A 20,358-nucleotide genomic window follows, 5' to 3' on the forward strand; every position below is an offset into this window, starting at 1 on the left:
AAAGAACAACAAACATGTCAGGTAAGAAAACACGCACTGAACACTCCTTGGAGGGGTGGTTGGTGAGGGTGGCTTGCTTCGTTCTGGACACAACATTAGGGGAAAAACTGCCAGGAAGGAGATGAGGAGATGAGCACTGGCAAAGCAGAGGGTCAATTACAGTGAGAGTTACCTTCACTTAAAAGGACTGACATCAAAGTCAACATGGACTCAAACATACCACCCACCATGCAGACGGGACGAGATGGGTAGCATTTTGTTCAGTTTTATAGATATATCATCAACAGGAATTGGAGTTCTGGTGGCCTAGTGGGTAGGGAGTTGTGCTGCAAGCCCAAAGGCATGTGGTTCAAACCCACCAGCTGCTCTGCAGGGGAAAGATGAGCAATTTCCTCGCTTATGATTTACAGCCTCTGAAAACGTGAGTCACTTCCAGCGCAGTGGTGAAAAACAATCACAATGAATGAATGACGTCTAAACCGTGACCGAGTTCTCACAGTCCTATACACGTGCCTGAGTTCTCAAGATCCAATGTTATGAGGCTATCTGTGTGTGTGGGGGGGGGTATGTGAGCGAGTGCACACATGTATGTGTGTGTGTAAAATACTAAAAACTCTGAATGTTGTGGTTTTGGGATTATGATAAATTTATGTATTAGTTAAAAGAAAATTAAAAATTTATTCAATATTGAGTCTTCTCTCCCAGGTTTATGTCTCTGTTCTTCAGGTACTCATATTTTCCCCTCTGTGTGTGTGATATTATTATTTATACACACACAAACACAGAGACCCTACTATATATAATATACACACACACACACATATATAGTATATACACATACTATATGTGTGCTTGTTTGTGTTTCACATTTCTATTGCTCACTGATGATACGAGAATAACTGTTACATATAAACCTTGATAGGAAACTGTTTTTACATATATCAAAAATCTGGTCATCTTAGTAAACTTACATTTGATCTAACATTTTCAGTTGGTCTATAGTCATACTACCCTGAATAGGCCTGAGAGAGGCTGTTTTCAATTGGCTTTGGCTTCAGGATCTCATCCTATATATGAATATGTACGAAAAGTGAACAGAGAAATAAGATCATGAAAGACACACAGAAATTGTTCTTTCCAGGAGGGGAGAGTGTGGGTGGCACTGAGAGATGGCTTTCATTTGTACTTCAGACACTTCACACATTGAATTAATGCAGTCTAATCTCTTTATCTTATTCAAATACAAACTAGCTAGCTCAATGATTATTTTAAAAGAATACTAAGAATATTCTTGGCTGATGTATATCTTTAACTTCATGGTAAATACTGCTTTGCTTAACTGTGAATAAATAATACACTGTTCTTTTCATTAAAAGTAAGAAAGCATGTGCAGAATTATTTCTAAATAGGGAGGGATGCTTTACCAGTAGAGATCAAAGCCCACCTGTTTTTTGTAAATTTTCAGCTGCTCTTCAAAGTGAGCACAGAAATAGGTAACAGTTTCCTTTTCACCTACAAAGAAGTAATAGAAAATAGATTTTTTTCTGACCATGCTCAAAACATAAATTAGTATTGATTCATCCTTACTTTTATACTGAAATAATTTATTGAAAGTTTAACTAAGATTGTCTTAAACAGAATTTTGAAGTGGGATGTGACACCAAAAATCTCTAATCTCATTTTTAAATCAGACTGAACTGAAAGTATTTCTGAAAGTGCAAACTGTAGATTTATGGCATTAAATATTTATAAGTGAAATATATATATAATCTACTCAGAAACTATTTCATACAGTTTATAACAAAAGAATAAAAATTCCTCCAAGAAAAAAAAAATTCCTCCAAGAAAGGATTTTAAAAAACTGAAGCTACTGAATTCTCAAAGAGTATAAATTAAGCTTTGAAAAAAAATATTTCACACAAATAAGATTCAACCTCATTCAACAATATAATATTATTTAAAAAGCTTAACAATCTTAGTGCTAAAGTTAAATAACTGGCAGAAATGAAACCTTACTATTTAAAACAAAAAGACTGAGAAACATTTCAATAAAAACATCTTAATCTACTTTTGGCAGATGCCAGCTTGTTAACGTAGTTCTGCCTCTACCAATAAGGGCTACATTCACACTTTTCAAAATTAAGCATTCACTAAGGTGTCTTTCAAAACAGTAGTAAGTGAAATTTGGGAAATAAACTATGTTTTGCACCATTACTGGGGAATTTCTGTTCATTGTTAAATTAATTCAAGGAGTAAGCAACTATGATATCTATAACTCAAGCACTTTCCACCAGAATTGGCATCATGAGATAGCTATTGTTTTGAATGAAAATGTTTATCAAAGTAAACTCATCAAGTACCTAGCTTTTCAAAAAAGACCCTTCTCCCTGAAGTTATCATTTAAAAAACAAGCTACTGACAAGCTTACTTTTGTCCAGCCGCGGTCTTGGGTTGTATCGATAGCCAACCTGGCTCCAGAACACAGGCACAGAGCCCCGTGTCTGAATAAATGACAGCGTGTGGTTGTGAACGTGGATCAGCTGCTCCGTCTCCACGTAATTTGCAACATTTCCATTTTTATCAACACCTCTTCGCTTATAACGCATTCCTGAAAGAAAATTGAAACAAAACAAAATTTAGTCTGACTAGTTGCTTCATAACCAAATACAGCTGCTCTGTACTTGACATGGTTAAGTTCCAAAGACCAGGTCGTTACATGAAAATGGAAGGTGACTGTAAAAAGGAGGAGGACTGCATCGTGACACAGCTGCCCAACACTCAGCATCACACAGTCACGCGGACACCTAACCTTGACCATCACAGTTAGCAGTACTCTCACACCTGGGCATTTATAACCGACACAGGTTATGTCCTTAATGAGCAAATGGTCAGCTAGTAGATTTTTTACTACTGCTGTAAACCCAAAATGTCAGTTAATAAGACAGCTGGTAAGTGAGGTGAGGGTGCATATGTACTTTAGCTTTGCTTGGGAGCCAATATGAAACTGACAGGCAGAAGACTACTGATCTGTCCCAAAACATAAATATAGGTGCCACTGATGTTAAAAAGGTGACACTGAGGAAGCCTAAGACTGAAAGAGAAGGGTTCCCAGAGGAACCAGCACCAGCCCCCTCGGCAGAGCACGCAGGAAGCCCCTTTCCCATGTGGAGCATGGGGTGATGGAGGGGGCTGTTCTGAGCACAGCCTACCCACACCTGGCTGGGTCCATGGCAACCAGTTGTCCCCAAAATGACTGATTCCTGGCAACCTAACGTGAGCCAGAATCTAGTCTGTGCTCTAGAGGATTTTCAATAACTAAGTGCCTCTGGGAGGACTTGAACCTCTAACCTTTCAGTTAATTGTGTGACCAGGGACCTCATGTGCTCCTCTGAACCCACAAGCAGACACCGGAAGCATTAGTATTTAGAAGCACATGCCAACCACCTTTCTCCTTTTCTCTCTTTTTGCTATTTCTTCCCTACTCCCTCCTTTCCAAAAATCAGTCTCCACCTGTATCATGGTATTTATAGTCACTCTGCTCTCTGAAGCACAGCGCACTTCAAACCATCACCGGCAGCACCTCCACACAGCTGCAGCCCCCCCTCACCTGGACCTGCTCCTCGCTCTCATCCCGGGGCTCACCTGCTCTGTGCCTGCTTCGGCGTGAAATGAGGGCCACGAGAAACCGCGGGTGGATGTCGTCGACACACGTGGACTCCTGAGGGGGCGTCTCTGGGCTGCTCCTCTCCTCGTCAGAGGCTTCGCTGTAATTAACCACGAGTTCTTCAATCTGCACAAAACCTTGGATGATGGGGATGATCCAGAAGCTCACATCTGGGGTCTGAAAATAATGTGGGTCATGCAGCCGCTGCTCTGCACAGGACGGCCGGTTCCCAGCCCCAGCCAATGCCCGCACGGCTCCCCAGACCCAGCCACTGCCTGCACGGCTCCCCAGACCCAGCCACTGCCCGCACGGCTCCCCAGACCCAGCCACTGCCCGCACGGTTCCCCAGACCCAGCCACTGTCCTCACAGAATCAGTGTATCAAAATAGAAAGCTGCCATTCCTTAACCTTGTTTTCTGCTTTTCAAGGAGAACATCACAGAAGGAAGGAAAAAGGGAGAAGGGAGCAATAAAAATGAAAAGTGAAGGACAGAAGAAGGGATGGGAAAGAAGAGAGGCACGGGGAAGGAGCTTGGGAAGGACAGGCCTTTTCTTTCGTTTTTGGTGGTAAATTTAAAAAGAACGGACTGAGAAGGGTAAAGCACAGGCGTGAGCCCGCCTGGTGCAGATTCGAGCTCCACCCTCATGAGCTCACTGAGGGGAACACTCAATGCGACTGTGCTTTGACTTCCTCCTCTGAGAAACAGGCGTAACTATTCCCCATGGGGAGCTCTGCTGGAGAAAGGTGAGGAGTCTCGTCCTGTGCAATGTGCAGCCGGTCAGAACCCACAGGAGGCTCGGCGAGGAGTCGGATCCAACTCGACAGCAATCAGTGAGCATTACTACCTCATACTTAACTCACGCTGAATTGTGCTCACGCAAACCTTTTTTTCCTTGAGTTGGTTCCAACTCAGTATTCCTGCAGGATAGAGTAGAACTGCCCTACGGAGTTTTCAAGGCTGTAAATCTTTCCAGAGGCTGACTCCCACATCGTTCTCCTGCAGAGCAGGTTAGAACTGCTGACTTTTCAGTCAGCATCTGAGGGGTTTTCACCATTGTGCTGAGAGGGCTCTGATCCAGCATAATTAGAGGGGTATTAAAGTTACAGACTTCCTTGTCTGTGTGTCAGACCATGAATATACAGGTTTCTTAAGTGTGTGTAGAAGCCACATAAAGATATAAAGCACTCTAGAGCTGTTCTCAGTCTTACTTTCTCTCCTTCTATCTCCATAGCTGTTATGTGGACTTAGTCACCATATCAATGTCAAGTCCATCTCCTCCTCCATCACCACAAACTCTAGGACCTGTTGAAAGGTATTATGGAGCCTGCGAACCAGATCTCAGGAAGGTGGCAAGAACTGAGAACAGTGAGATGAAGGCATTACCTGCATTCCTTATTCCTACCACAGGTCCCACTACCTATATATCTGTTCTAGCAGCAAATGGGATCCTAGACAGGAACACAGAAATAAACATTGCCAGATGCTACCTTTATCAGTGCCAAACAGAATGGGAACATGTTCTACTGAAAACGCCTCACACCATACTAGAACTTGATAGTGTGGGTGCCAGAGGACAGGCCTAACATGCACTGCAAAGTCCCATGTCGGTGAGCTCTGGAGGCCTAGTGGCAAGACGGTGTACTGTAATCCCAGAGGTGCACTGTTCAAATCCACCAGATGCTTTGCTGGAGAAGGAGGAATAATCTCCTCCTGTACCAGTCAGATCTGATGATTTGACGGTACACACACACACACACACAAAATAATAAAATAAAATAATTTTTTTTAAAAAGGCCCATGTCACTGTCTTTTCTACCCTGATGTTTGATGGTCAGAGTTTGGTCAGCATCATAAACAGAAGTGAGAACAATTTCATGTCTTGTTACAATACAGTGGGTAGTTTGCACTACATAAAGTAAAAATCATTTATAACGAACATCTCAGCACAGGTGTATAGGGAGAAACAAAAAGAAAGAAAAAGGTTCAGAACAGAATATTGGAAAAGTTATTTTTTAAAAAAAGCTAATGCATGGCCTTATGCAGCTATCAATGTGCTCTGTTTATTTCTCAGAATGGAAACATTCATTTGCTGCCACAGAGTCCGCTCTCACAGCGACTCTAGCTGGTTTCCGAGGCTGTAAATGGCCTGTGAATGGGAGGAATCTGCTCATCCTTCTTGCTTGGAATCACCGGATGACTGGAACTGCCAGGGACATGAAGCCTTTGGGCTACAAACCTCATCACCATCGCGGGCACATGAAAACCCACCCCCCGCCATCAAATACATTCTGACTCAGTGACACACTGTAGGCCACAGGACAGCCATCTGTCCACAGGTGTCCAGGGCTGTCACCTTTAGTGTCACATCTTTCTCTACCAGAGGGATTGGCTAGTGGTTTTGAAAATGCCAACCTTTTCAGTTAGCAGATGAAATCTCTAACCACTAAGTTACCAGAGCCCTAAACAGAGACACAAAAATCCTTCAAATATTTGATGAGTAAATGAATCAATGAGGCAACCATCCTTCTTGGACAGACTAAAGCAAGACCATAACCCTGGAAGTGGAAGGAGCAGCACACAATTCCTGCACTGTGTTCCCTCTCTTCCCTGAATCACATCTACAATTCTGCAACAGTCTTAGCGTCCTGGAATCTGTCTGTCCCAATTCCCTAGTGTCAATTATTATTATTAATATCAGAAATGTTTTCATTCTGAAAGGCAGATTTAAGAACAGCAGCAAACACAAAAGCATCAAGCAGTGTGAAGGACGTATAAATGGAAAGAAATAATGTCTTGAAATAGTAATATATTTTAATTTTTACATATTCACATTTCCTGGAAATTTCTCTTTTTTAAAAAAAAATTCCCATTCCTTAGTTTAAAGATCAGGAAATGCCAACCCAGTGAGGCTAGTTAGCGTCACTGAGGAACACGGGGCTTCACAGTTTCCACAGGTGCAAACAAAATACTTCCTCTGTAGGAATTCTGAGACGAGCACTTGCACAGTCTGATGTGACTAGTACCCTGGGGACCTGTGGAAATAGACAGGTTGTGGCTTTGCAGTGCGAATTGCCTTGAAAGACTGTCTAAGAATCCCTAACTGACATCATTCTACAGGCGGCAAACAGATTTTTATTTTAACACAGATGAAGACGTGCTTAACTACAATTCAAGATATGTTAACAACTACTCACACCAATCGCAGTGAGATCCTGTATCATGTATTTATTCCAGAAAAATCTGTCATCAACCTGGAGAGAGAGAAGAGAACACACAGTTCAGAAACAGCCTGCTCTGTTTTCTATGAAAGCCAGTGGGTGCAGGCATCATCCTGAAGGCAAGTCTACTCCGAGCCCAGCACTACCTTCTGCCAGAGGGGCCGGCTGTCTCCCTCTCCGGAGCTCTGTCTTTGCACCGAGTTGGTCAGGTCATACGTCAAGCTATAGTAAAAGGATTCTGAGTCCATGAACATCTTTAGCAATTCTTCAAGTAATCTCCTCTCCAACTTCTCCTTTTCTTTACTTTCTTTGACCTGTAAGAAATGCCATCTGTCATTATTACAGGAATCATACGTATTCTGTGGCTTACCCTCCCCAGCTTCTCAGGAGAGAACTGAAGGCCTTTCTTTCATAAAGGGTCTAGAAACCAAATTCTTAAGTAGGAAAATTACTCTCAGATTTCAAAATACTAAAAAATTCACCCAAAGTCATGCTAACTAAACTCTTACCTTCTTTTTATTAGGTGCAGACACGTTGGATTTAATATGGGTAAAAGTCTTCAGTAGAAACTTTGAGTCATCAGGAGATGGGATAATCTTCTCTGGTTTGTTAATTCCAAAATGATGCTTCTTACAGAGCTAAAAAATAAGAGAGAGATGATAGATTAGCAATAATAAGCATTTGCTTATTGAATATTCAAATATGAGTGCAGAAGAGAATGCTATCCCTCAAACATTTCTGTTACAAGGAAGGCTCAGGAGAGAATAAAATGAAATGCTAATAAGAATCACAGTATTTCCAATGACTAGAAAGCTACAGAAGAGGTAAAGACACCAAAAGTAACAGGGCAGGATACAGTCAGGATTGAAGATGAAGAGTTCAGGTTAGGCTATAGTAAATCCATGCCCAATACAGCAGAAAAAGAAAATGCTCTGAGAAAAAGTTAAAATTTAAAAAATCTGATGTCTTATCATGGGCTGAAAGGTGTCCTGCCCAAAAATTAGTTGTAAAAGAATTAAAAATTTATAGCAACACTCATAATACCACAGTCATGAGAGTGTAGCCTATAACACCTTTGTCTCACAAGAGACAAAAGGGAAGGAAGTTAGGGAGCTCTGGTGGCCTAGTGGCAAGAAGCTGCACTGCAATCCCAGAGGCATACGTTTCAAATCCACCAGATGCTCTGCTGGAGGAGAGGTAATCTCCTCCTGTAACAGTCAGATCCAATTTGACGGTACACACACAAAATAACAAAATTTTTAAAAAGGTGGGAGAAGGAAGTGAGCTGATGGGAGAATCTCAGAACCACCAAGGAAGAAGTGTCGTGCCAGGAGCAGGGGTATCCTTCTGCCCTCAAGGTTCTGTGCTAGGAAGCTCCAGAGAGAGCTGGGCCCACGGCTGCTGAAGGCAACCAGGACTTTCCTTCTGAACTGACAGAGAAAAGCCTTTCCCTTAGAGCTGACACCTTGAATGTAAATGTCTATCTTCCTTAACTGCAAGGTGATAATTTTCTGTTTGTTAAAGATGCACCTGTGGTCTCAGTTACAGCAGCACTAAGTTAGTACCTATTATTTTAAAAATTGCAAAATACTCCTGAGCCATGTGTTCTGTCTCAGGGCTGTTGTTTCACAGTTATCTTGTGCTAAAGTTTCTGTTGAGACGTCTTTAATCATCTCTGCTGGGAATCTTAAAACTAGATACATTAACCATTCTCTGTGCTCCTGTTCTCCAATGAGATAAACACAGTGCTGTACTCTTGGGTTCAGAGACATGGCTACATTTGAAGAAGCAGTAAGAAGGGGCTATAGGAAATGCATACACTGTCCCAATGAAGTGGGGGCAAAAGGGGAGAGAGAAGAGGTACATGACGTTGTCAAGACACAGAGCTTCTAAAGCAGGCTCATTAAAGGCAAGGGTTTCATATACAACTTCATGTGCTCTCCACATAAACCAAGTATTTATAAATGTACACAAGAATTCTCTTAACTGTATGCAGATGAGTTCCATTTTCAACACACTAGTTTTACAGTTCCACCGACTGGTGGCCTCTCATTAACAAGAGTTAATACTCAGTAACTACTAATTATTGTATCTTACTTAGAGAATAACTATTAACAGATGAAAAACAGAATGGAATAAAAACAAGACAAGGAGAAAAAACCCTCAAGCTTTCTTTAGAAATGTAAAGACAGGCTGACTAGTCCAGTTTAATACGTCTTGGAAATGGAAAATGGTGACGTAGGCTATTTTCAGATGTAACCACAGAGCTGCCAACTGATTTAATGCCTCTGTCAAAATGAGGACTGTGAAAAACTCGATTCACTCGAGTTCACGTGAGTCTTACTACACAACTACAACTTTACACTGCTCCTGCCCTCCTGTTAAAGACAAGGAAACTAAACGCAAGTAAGGTAAGGGAGAAGAGACGGAAACCCCTGCCTGAACCGAACTCAGTTTCCCTTCCATCAGGTTCACAGGAAAGGGGAGTTCACTTTGTTGAATTCTGCATTTTTTTTTATCAGACGGTACCTTGGACCAAGAAGAACTCTTCTGACATTGCGACACGCTTTACAGATGACCCTAACCCAGACTACGGCTGTCAGGTTGGTTCTAACTGATGTGCAGCGCCCACCGCAGGGTTTCTGAGGCTGGAGAGAAATCTTCACGAGAGGAGACTGCTCATCTTTCTACTTCAGAGCAATCTGAACTGTCAACTTTTGGGAGTGTAGCCCAGTACACTGCGCACTGTATCACGGTGGTTCCTTTAACAGCCTACAGGACAGTGTAAACATGGCTTTTACAGACACTGTAAAACAAATGCATGTGACTTGCTTTCTTGTCGTGGTTTAGAACCAAACTGGACTGGAGGCGGGGTAGAAAAACGAAAATAAAAAAAAGAACCAAACCGGAAGTGTCCGAGGTGTGCCTGGAGACACTGCTCCCCCGCCAGCCAGCCAAGCAGTCAGCACAAAAATACAAGTGTGGGCCAGCGTGTCATGTGAGTCAAGGACGCAGACCTGGGACATCGTCAGTCTGCTCCTTTCTTGGTCCCATGTCAGAGAGGCAGGTCCTGACAAGCTTCCCTTTCGGGGGGCCTGACTGCTGTGCTTGAAGCAAGCCACTGTCGGTTAGCAAATTTACACAGAATCTTAGCAATTATCTCGACATATTAATAATACTTGGTTTAGAAAAAAAAATCTGAAGACATGCCCGAACTGAGTTATGGACTGCTGCAATTTCAGTATTCAAAACAGGATATTATGCATTTGTCAGACATAATTATTCCTCAAAAGCATTCAAGTCAGCAAAATTTCTCCCCAGGGCTGAATTGAAGACTAGTGTAAAGACGTAACTATCGTGCAGTGACACTCAGCAGCGTGCCTATTCTACACCCACCCTTCCCCTCGCTTCCCAGCTAACAGCCGGCTCTGTCTCCTACAGGATCTGGGGTTTGCCTCACCTTCCCCCGTCCCCTCCTTCCAGATGCTCACTCTAATGCCACCTTCTCTGCCACCTCTAACATGTTAGGTATGGTTGAAACTCTCCCCCGCTTCTTCCTGAAATCCATTCCTCAATCCTGGAGTTCCAGCTGTGAGTCAGCAGGGTTCCAAAAACACACAACTGGCACAGACACTGGGGCCACAAGGAGTCTGACAGGGGTAGGGCGAAGAGTTAAGGCTCCAATGAACTGTTGGGGCCAGTGACCTCCTCAATCATGAAAAGGACAAACCTTTCCTCTCTTCTGCACGTTGCCCTTTCCCTGACTCCTCTTCCTCCAGTCCTGGGGACACCGTAGCTCAAGGGCTCTTTCTCACCTCCAGCTCTTCCTTCTTGGGCTCCTTTGCTGGTGCCTCACTCTGTCCCTCAGGTATTGGTGTTTCCTATGCTCTATCCTAAGCTCTCTGCTCATTCTTTGTGCTCTAAAAACTTTATTCCTCTTTTACTATCTCAACTCCTCCTCTATTTGCTGACTCATTCTTTTATCTGGCTTTCATAGCTGCCATCTCCCCATCACTTAGACTAGTCAACATCTGCTTTTCGAGTCCCCTCCTTGTCAGGTACTGGCTGGATGGGATCACTTAGACAAGCTCTTGACCTCACCCTCCATTATTCTCCACCTAGATGAGGGCCTTCCTCTCCTTGCCAACCCTCCACCCTTCCCAGCATCATGTTCCCCTCCAAGGAATAACCCCTCCTAGCAAACATGCTCCAAATATGTGAGGCGAAGCCTCATCATTCCTGCCTCCAAAGAGCTCTCTGGCTGCACCCTCTCCAAGACAGATCTATGTGTTCTTTTGGCCATCCATGAGACGTTCATTGCTTTTCTCCACTACCACAGCTCAAAGGCATCAATTTTTCTGTCATCCTTATTCACTGTCCAGCTCTCAGAGGCAAATGGCCTGAATCAGACACAACTTAGTCCTCATACTGACATCATTACTCCTCAATAATTTGGAGAGGTTCCTAACTGCAGATTTTCCATCTCCTTAATTCTTGACTGCTGTTACCAAGGGTGTTAAATTACTTTAGACATACATCCTTTCAAAGAATATTTCAGAATCTTCTACATAGCTACCTTTAGAAAACACAGAGCAGACCTTTTCCTTCTTTTTAAAAAAACAATCAAAATCAGCTGAGGTTTGATGCCACAAGTGGGTGACAATGCTTTAGCACATACGTGTGTGTGTGTGTGAGAGAGAGAGAGTTTTCTAAGGCCTGAGGGTCTTTTCCATTTCTGCTGGAGTACTAACCTTCTCTCCTTTCACACAATACACTATTCTCCTTCTGAAAGGGGTACCTTCTGTCCTTGTTAAGACCGGAACAGAGGAAATTCCATCTTGGGATCCCACCCAGTGCTACAATGTTGTGTTTAAACAGAGCCACTGGGATTACAATGTAAAGCACTGACAGTGGGATCACATTTCCTCGTCCAGAGGCCCAGGAAGTTCTGGATAGAACCTGCTGAGGGCCTTACTGAAACTCTGATACCCCTGAGTGTAAGAGAAACCCAGTGCTCCCCCCAAGTACTCTTCTACTTCTTCTACTGTTCTTGAAACTTGTATTTCTCAGTCAAGATTACAGACTGCTGCTGCTGTTCAAAAAAGGAAAAGAAATGGTTTTACTTTAAATGTTCCTATCTAGCCATATCCATCTGGAACTGAAATTTTAAACAGATGTCTAATGGGAAACTAAATATGGAAAATGATGTGGTTATCTATTAAGGCAAGGAGATAAAGCAAATAAGATATGCAGACATGGAATATAAACTTATAAAACTTTAAAGGGTGTTTTTACAAAGGAAAGAACATCTATGTTCTTGTTTATTTGAATCTCACAGATTCCTCATTCCAAGTCATTTTAAAAGACCAGCAAAATGGTTTGGGGGGGTTCTTCTAATGGTCAACCAAAACTCTGTGACCCTCAGATGAGACAAAAAACGAGGCTGGGGCCCTGGCTACACTACTGATTGCTCTGAACTGACCAACTTATACACTGGATGCAAATCTCAATAGATCACAAAAAAGTCCTGGCAAGAACGGGAGGGGAAATGTGGAACAAAATGCAAAATGATAAAAATTACCAACCTGACAGCTATGAGAACTTGGTGGAACCCCCTGGAACGTGGTCCTCAGCCACCCCGTAAGCCTGGAACTAAACTCACTCTTGTGGCTCAACATTTAGCCAAATAATAAGGCCTATAACATGCCTCCGGAAACTCTATGCACTTTGATAAATATCGATAGTTGTAGAGGGGCTTCAGGGCTTTTGTTCGTAGGGTCGCTATGAGTCGGCTAGACTTGAAGTCAACCAACAACAGTAACAACAAACCATGAACATTAACAACATGGAAGTACTCACTCCTTAGTACAATCAATCATTCAGGATCTGAAAGGATTAGCAGAAAGGAGAATCACAGGAATGAAATGGAAGAGTGTTGTTACACCATGATGATAGCAGTATCATAAAACATAATACATGTGAGTAGTTGAATAGAAAACCAATTTGCTTTGTAAGTTTTCACTCAAATCACAATAAAAAGCTTTAAAAAATATCCCAAAAATCTGACCAAATCTTAAACAGATCAACCAAACCAAATCTACCGCGGTCAAGTCAATTCTAAGTCATGTGACGTGTGCCCCACATCTGCACAGAAGGCATAAACCTAGCTAAGTCTGTGAGGACGCACAGGCTTGGGCACTACTTTGTTCTTTTACCTACAAGGTCACTATGAGTTGGAACTGGCTGGGTGGTTCCTAACCACAGTGAAAGGGTAATTGAAATGTGATAGATTCCTATGATGGAATATTATTTGTCCATGAAAAGGAATGAAGTACTGATGAACAACACAACATGCTCAGTGGAAGAAATGAGCCATAAAAGACCAAATAAGGTATCATATCATTGGTATGGAATGCTGAATTAGGCAAACCCAGGGAGATGAAAAATGGATCCACGGTCGCCGCAGGCTGAGGAGGGAGAGGAAACAAAGAATGGACATGGCATTTCTTTTTGGCTGGAATAAAGAAAGTGTTCAAAATCGTGAACAGTTGCACAATTTTATTTATATACTAAAAACTACTGAATTGTGCACTTTAAACAAGTGAAGGTTATTGTATGTGAATTATCAATGCAGCTGTTATTTTTTTTTAATTGGCTTTATTTAAAGACATCCTTGAGGTGAAAAGTCCACTGAGGCAGAAAACCAGAAATATCTATTAATACTTGACTCTGAAATAAAATTGTTTCTGCTCCAATTACAGAAGACAAATGAGGCTCCAGTAGATCTGAAAGAATGACTGTACCAATGGGCCTCCTGGGAAGAAGGAAACCAGTGAGTGCTTCCCCCAAGAGACGCCCAGCCCCACCCACGTAATACCCAGCCCCTCCCACGTGACGCCCCGCTCCCCCCACGTGAAGCTCAGCTTTACCCAAGTGATGCCCAGCCCACCAGGAACGCACGGCCAGGTTTAAATAGTCTCTTTAAGCGCATGGAATAGGTATGTTCATAAAAAAATTATTAAATGTATGGAAAAACATTATTCTTAAAAATCGGAAAATACTATATTTCCCCCAAGAGCTTGGGGCTAATGAAATCAGCCACGAACACTCACCCGGACACTGACAATGACTCTAAGTAGTAGATTTAGTCCCCCTCCTACTGCACAATCAACTGTATAATCAGAAAAAGGCAATTTAAAAAACAATTGTGCTCCTGGAAGCTCCTTTTAAATGGAGCTGAGAAATAAAAATGGGACACCAAAGAATTAACAAGCTAACAAATTGGCAAGCCATTCCCATTTACAACACAGATCTTCTTTGCTCTTACCCCCATGATGCACTATGTAAAACCCCTTTGTCATAAAATAGGATTAAGACGATGGGGGGAAAGGCTTAAATGCAAAGTTAAAAAATTAGATTCAAGAAAGAGAGAGAAAGGAACACCAAACAGTTACCAAAAAAATTTGGACATGCTTTCTCTATAGTTACTTTTTATCTTTAACTATGCAGAGCTAATGTACATCAATGCTTAACATGGAACAGAATCTTCAGTAGCCCCGGTGAGAGTGACACCTTCAACAGTTCAACAACACCATAAATATATTCACTTATGAACAAAGATGCATAGAAACTGTCCAAAAGACTAACAGACCTGAATCTCAGTTTCCATAATCCTGCGGCCAGAAAGGTGAGACGTCTAGTACTGCTCTTGAAGGGATCACAGCAGATGATCCTGAATAGAGTGAGCAGAAATGTGGAAATGCAAAAGTGAAAAATGAAAACCACCAAGCTGACTGCTTTCATTGGTGGAACCCTCAAGATTATGGCCAGGTCACCCTTCAAATCTGGAATAAAACTTATCCTCACGGCTGAATTTTCAGGCAAATAACAGACCAAATGAAGTGACCAGTTACACCAAGGAGGTGCTCATTCTTTAAAATAACCAACCACACATGAACAAAAGAGCAGCATCTGTCCAAGAAGAAAGCCCAGAGGATAAGAGGAGAGGGCAGGACAGAAGAGTTAATGGAAACATGAATTGCAGGGACAAGGGAGAAGAACTGTATTACATTGTAAGTACGGTAATTATGCTATTAAACGAAATGTATATGAATGGAAAACCAATTTGCTTTATATACTTTCACTGAAATCACAATAAACACATATATATACTCAGCTATGTAATGTGGAACCAAAATGGATGTCAGAAGAGACTCTAAAAATTGCAATAGAATGTCAAGAAGGGAAAACAAGATGAAATAGCTAAACAGAAGATTTCAAAGGACAACCCAAGAAGACAAAGTATTATAATGGAATGTGTGGAGAGTTGGAATTGGAGAATAAAAAGGGAAGAACTCACTCTGCATTTCTCAAGCTTAGAGAACTGAAAAACAAATTTAAGCCTAGAGTCACAATATTAAAAATTGCTACAGGGAATTGAATGACTTAGAAAACACCAAAAGAAAATGGAGGAAATGCACAGATTCACTGTACCAGAAAGAACTGATTGACACTGAGGATTTCAAGAAGTACTTACTGTATGAGCAGGAACCAATGGTAATGGAGGAGGAAGGTGAAGCTACATTGAAGGCTTTGGCAAAAAGACCCAGGAGTGGATGGGATACTAACTGACTTGTTTCAATTAAAAGATGTGCTCACCAGTCTATGCTAGGAAACATGGAAGACAGCTGTCTGGTCAACAGATTGAAAGAAGTCCGTATTTGTTCCCATTCTTAAGAAGGGTGATCCAACAGAGTGTGGAAACTATCAAACAATATCATTAATAACACATGCAAGCAAAATACTGCTGAAGATCATTCCAAAATAGCTAGAACAGTACACAGATAAGGAACTGCCAGAAGTCCAAGCAGGAATTGGAAGAGGCCGTGGCATCAGAGATATCACGGTTGATGTCAGATGGATCCTGGATGAAAGTAAAAAATACCAAAAGAATGTCAATTTACACTTTATTGACTATGCAAAGGCTGTGTGGATCATAACAAGTTATGGCTAACATTGAGAAGAATGCAAATCCCAGAGCACTTAATTGTGCTCATGTGAAACCTAGACCCAGACCAGGAGGCTGTTGTGCGAACAGAACAAAGGAACACTACAAGGGTAAAAATTAAGAAACGAGTGTGTTAGGGTTTATTCTTTCTCCATACCTATTCAATTTGTATGTTGAGCAAATTATTCAAGAATCGGGACTCTATAAAGAGGAATGTGGCATCAGGATTGGAGGAAGACTCATCAGTAACCTGCATTATGTGGATGACACAAACTTGCTGGCTGACAGTGAGGCGGACTTGAAGTACTTATTGCAGACGATCAAAGAATAAAACCTTCAATACAGATTGCATCTCAATACCAAGAAAACAAAGATTCTTACCACTGGACCAATAGGCAACATCATAAGAAATGGAGAAAAAGACTGAAACTGACAACTTCACCTTACTTGGATCCACTGTTAACACCCTTGGTAACAGCAGTCAGGAAATCATGAAACATTGCACTGAGAAAGTCTGCAGTTAGATACGTCCCCAAATTATTGAAGAGTAATGATGTCAATTTGAGGACTAAGGAGCATCTGATTCAAGACATAGTCTCTCTGATCACTTGCTAGAAGGATGACACAAAAAGAACTGATGCAGCTTCCTCAGGTGTAGCACAGGCTGTGCTCCTGCTTTGACTGTATAGAAAGAGGAGGCAGAGGGAAATACGCCAATCTACACCTCAACACAGGCCTTGTGCTTGGTTTGTATTGTGAGTGGGGTAACATGGCACTAAAGAAGGATTTAAATTCTGACTGTCCCATTGTCGATAAAACTGACTGGTGCAGGAGAAACTGGCTCTTTGCAGAGAAAAAAAAGAAGAAAAGAAGAAGGAAGAGAAGGGGAAGAAGAGGAGGAGGAAGAGGAATAATAATAATAATTGTTATTACTGATGCCTTTGAGCTGTGGTGCTGAAGAAGAGTGCTGAAAAGCCATGGACTACCAAAAGAACAAGGATGTAAGGCTTTGCCTCACATACTTTGGGCGTGTTGCTGCTAGGAGGGGCTATTCCTTACAGAGGAACATGATGCTCAGAAACGCAGAGGGTCAGTGAAGGAGAGGAAGACCTGCAAGCAGGCGGATTGACACACTGACTGCCATAATGGGCTCTTGTGTGTCAGGAAGTGGGAGGATGACACAAGATAGTACAGGGTGCAGATCTGCTGTTCTTAGGGTCACTATGGGTCGTACTTGACTCAGTGGCACCTACCAACAATATGTCATGTGAAGGAGCTTCACAAGTGAAGACTGGACCTGAGTGAGGAACTGTGAACTGCGAGAGAGGTGGGGCTGGAGAAGGCCTCCTGTGAGCACAGCTGAGAAACTGCCCTGACTGGAAAACTGAGTGGACTCCAACTCACAGTAACTAAATGTGTCAGAGGAAACTGTTCTCTGTCAGACTGTCCTGGCTAGTTTCATGGAACAGTTAGCCAGGCCTTTCTTCTGAGGCTCCTCTGGGTAGAAGTAAAGCTCAAGTCTTTCAATACCAGCTGAATGTCAAGCATTTTACCACCCAGAGCATCCCTAGGGCTGGATCATTTCTTTAAAACAATTTAACTTGGTGGTTTTCCAAGCTCTTCTTTTAAATGGACCTCTCTTTCTGAAGTCTTCTATGAAGACTTGCACATACAGCACACGAGTGTGCAGCAGCTGCTTTGGCTGAGGGGGTGGTGAGGGGTCCCGAGGCTCTGCCCACTCGGCCTTTCCTGAGAAGCCCTCCCCACCTGGGGTGTCCCCAGACAGTGCATGATCTGGATTAATTTGAAGAGAAGTGAATGAAGAAGTAAATTTTTAGTACATATAAATCTCTCAAATTTTTGATAATTTTTATAATTAAAAAGGTTTTTCAAAAGACAGAAAACCACGGCTGTGGTGTAATGTTATTTTCCAAGAAGAAAAGCAAGCCCACAGTGGAGCAGCTGAAGGTCGGAATAATGGGGGGTTGCCGAGGCTAGTGCTTCCCAACCCTCTGTGCTGCTTCCAACGCAGCCCTGGTGGTGCAGAGGTCAATGCATTCAGCCATGCGGCAGGAGGAAGGCCAGGCGGCCTGCTTCCGTAAAGATTTCCAGGCATGGAAACCCGGGGGGGCAGCTCCGTCCATAGGGGTCCTGTGAATCAGAACTGGCTGGACGGCAGTGGGCTGGGCTTGGCGGGTGCTGCTTCCTGGTAGACGCAGCTCACGTGGTTGCTCCTGCCCTGTCTAGTGTCAGCGTGGGCCTGAGCGTCCAGGGCGTCAGCACTCTGCCATGGTCATGTCCACTCTAGCCCATGCTGTGCCGGGTGGGCTCTCTGGGTTACATGGACAGCCTGTTAAAACCCTGAGACCATCCTTTAGGGTGGGTGCTGTTCTGATCCATGTTGTACAGACAGGGAGCAGAGGTGTGGCCAGTGTGAAGCCCCACAGTGGATACGTAGTAGGGTGCAGACCTGATTCCAGAGTCCGATCCTATGGGCTGCATCCCTGTTCCCTGAACACAGCATCACATATTTCTCCACATGGAGTTCTTGGGCAGAGAGTCAGGTTAAATTACGTGAAGGGGGGTGGGGGGGTGGGGGAAGCAGCTTCAGTTTTCCCTGAGGTGCTTTAGCGGTGCAGGGCAGTACAGACTGCAGTGCGAATCCACCGCTGCTCTGCAGGAGAGAGATGGGCACTCTCCTCCCATGAGACCTCAACATCGGAAAACCTGTTGGGGGGGGCAGCACTGAGTTGGCTCTGACTCGACAGCAAGTAATCGTTTTGTTTTAACTTGGCAGCTCTGGTGGCTCCTGATTGAAGGAAGCTGTGCTAACCCGAAGGCAGTTCGAATCCACCAGCGGCTCTGCAGGTGAGAGACGGGAAACTCCCACGCGAAGTGCGGCCTCCCAGAAACCCACTGGAGGGTCCGCTATGCGCTGGTTCTGACTAACAGCAATGAGTTTGAGTTGTTTGTTGCTTTTTTGGTTATGACGGGTTTTCTGGGGGGTTTTAATGGTTTTAACTCAGGAGCCCTGTTGCCACAGTGAAAAAGGAAGGGCTGCTAGAGAAAGGGTACCGGTATGAACCCACCAGCTGCTCTGCAGGGGAGACGTGGGCAGTCTTGTCCTGTAAAGATTTACAACCTCAGACACCAGATGCAAGGTGACCATGAATTAGAATAAACTCTGGAGTTGTTCTTTTTTTATTTTTTTTAATAATTTTAATGAACATTTACAGAGAATTTGGATTTCCATTCATTCATTGCTGCACTTCTCTCCCCGCCCAGCCCTCTCCCCCCCGCCCCCCAGTTCGCTCCTCTCTTTCAAAAGTAAAAGAAAGACTCCCTCCCTGGTACACAATCCCCCCGCGCCCCTCCCACCGTCCCAAGTACATTCCACTATGCAACCTTAATTGTTGACCCTTGTGATAACCGTAATACCCCATCATACATCGTTTTTAAATTATTCAGTCCCTCGTCTGTTTCAGTGCAGTATACACAATTTATCCAGTTTTTCTCAGTCTTACCCCAACCCTGATATCAGTCCCATTTTACAGCAGTGGCACCATGCAATATTTGTCCTTTTGCGACTGAGATATTTCACTCAGCATAATGTCCTCCAGGCTCACCCATGTTGAATAATATTGAATGAGTTCCTTGTTTTTCAATGCAGCATAGTATTCCATTGTGTGAATATACCACAGCTTCTCTACCCATTTGTTTGTTGATGGGCACCTGGGTTGTTTCCAACTCCTTGCTATTATGAACAGAGCTGCGATAAACATGGGTGTGCATATATCTGCTTGGATGTCAGTTATGGTCTCTTTGGGATATATTCCCAGTAGTGGAATTGCTGGGTCAAATGGTATCTCTATTTGCCACTTTTTGAGAAAGCGCCATACTGCCTTCCACAGTGGTTGCACCAACTCTGGAGTTTTAATTCTAAATATTTGTTACAGGTATTAAAGAAAGAGGATACTACTTCTGCCATCATTGGTAATGCTAGAACAGTATTCAGTGCTGCTTATCTAGAGGCAAGTACCATTGATGGCAATTAGACCCATTTTAAAAAAGCAAGTGCGTGCTTCTAATTTTAGTGGAGAATACCCAGGCGAGTGATCACTGTATTAGTTTACTAAGCCATTGAATTTGTGACCAATGTTTTTTTGAACAGCTTTGCTGACATGTTAAACACTCGGCCTGGCTTGCTGCCCAAGACCCCTTCCTTGAGGGGGAGCACCCCTGGCTAGCACTCTGGTATGAGAACACAGCTGGGGTGTGGCCAGCTGGATTCAGAGCAGGGACCCAGGTCGCCCAGCATCTTGGCCCGTGCCCTCATGAACTGGGTTGTTCAGTACTCCCAACCCTGGGGAAATGAAATCATTCCTATCTTGGGAAAGTTGGGAACCTCTTAGACTTTTCAGAGAGGTTTGCACATACCCTTCTTGGCCACCAAATCAGTAACATTTCT

General features: G+C 43.1%; 1 protein-coding gene across 1 annotated transcript in view; it reads right to left on the reverse strand.

Moving 5' to 3' along the window:
• INPP5F (inositol polyphosphate-5-phosphatase F) overlaps positions 1-20,358 on the reverse strand; it is a 103,914-nt gene that overhangs the window by 26,827 nt on the left and 56,729 nt on the right. The window contains exons 4-9 of the mRNA XM_006879895.1: positions 7,393-7,521; positions 7,030-7,197; positions 6,860-6,916; positions 3,643-3,841; positions 2,429-2,608; positions 1,445-1,512 (exon numbers count right to left, since the gene is read on the reverse strand). Coding sequence (XP_006879957.1) covers positions 1,445-1,512; positions 2,429-2,608; positions 3,643-3,841; positions 6,860-6,916; positions 7,030-7,197; positions 7,393-7,521 — 801 coding nt within the window. The remainder of the gene's footprint in view (positions 1-1,444; positions 1,513-2,428; positions 2,609-3,642; positions 3,842-6,859; positions 6,917-7,029; positions 7,198-7,392; positions 7,522-20,358) is intronic.

Source organism: Elephantulus edwardii, unplaced genomic scaffold, assembly GCF_000299155.1.
Source record: "Elephantulus edwardii isolate Elephantulus edwardi_28Jun2011 unplaced genomic scaffold, EleEdw1.0 scaffold00006, whole genome shotgun sequence".
NCBI lineage: Eukaryota > Metazoa > Chordata > Mammalia > Macroscelidea > Macroscelididae > Elephantulus > Elephantulus edwardii.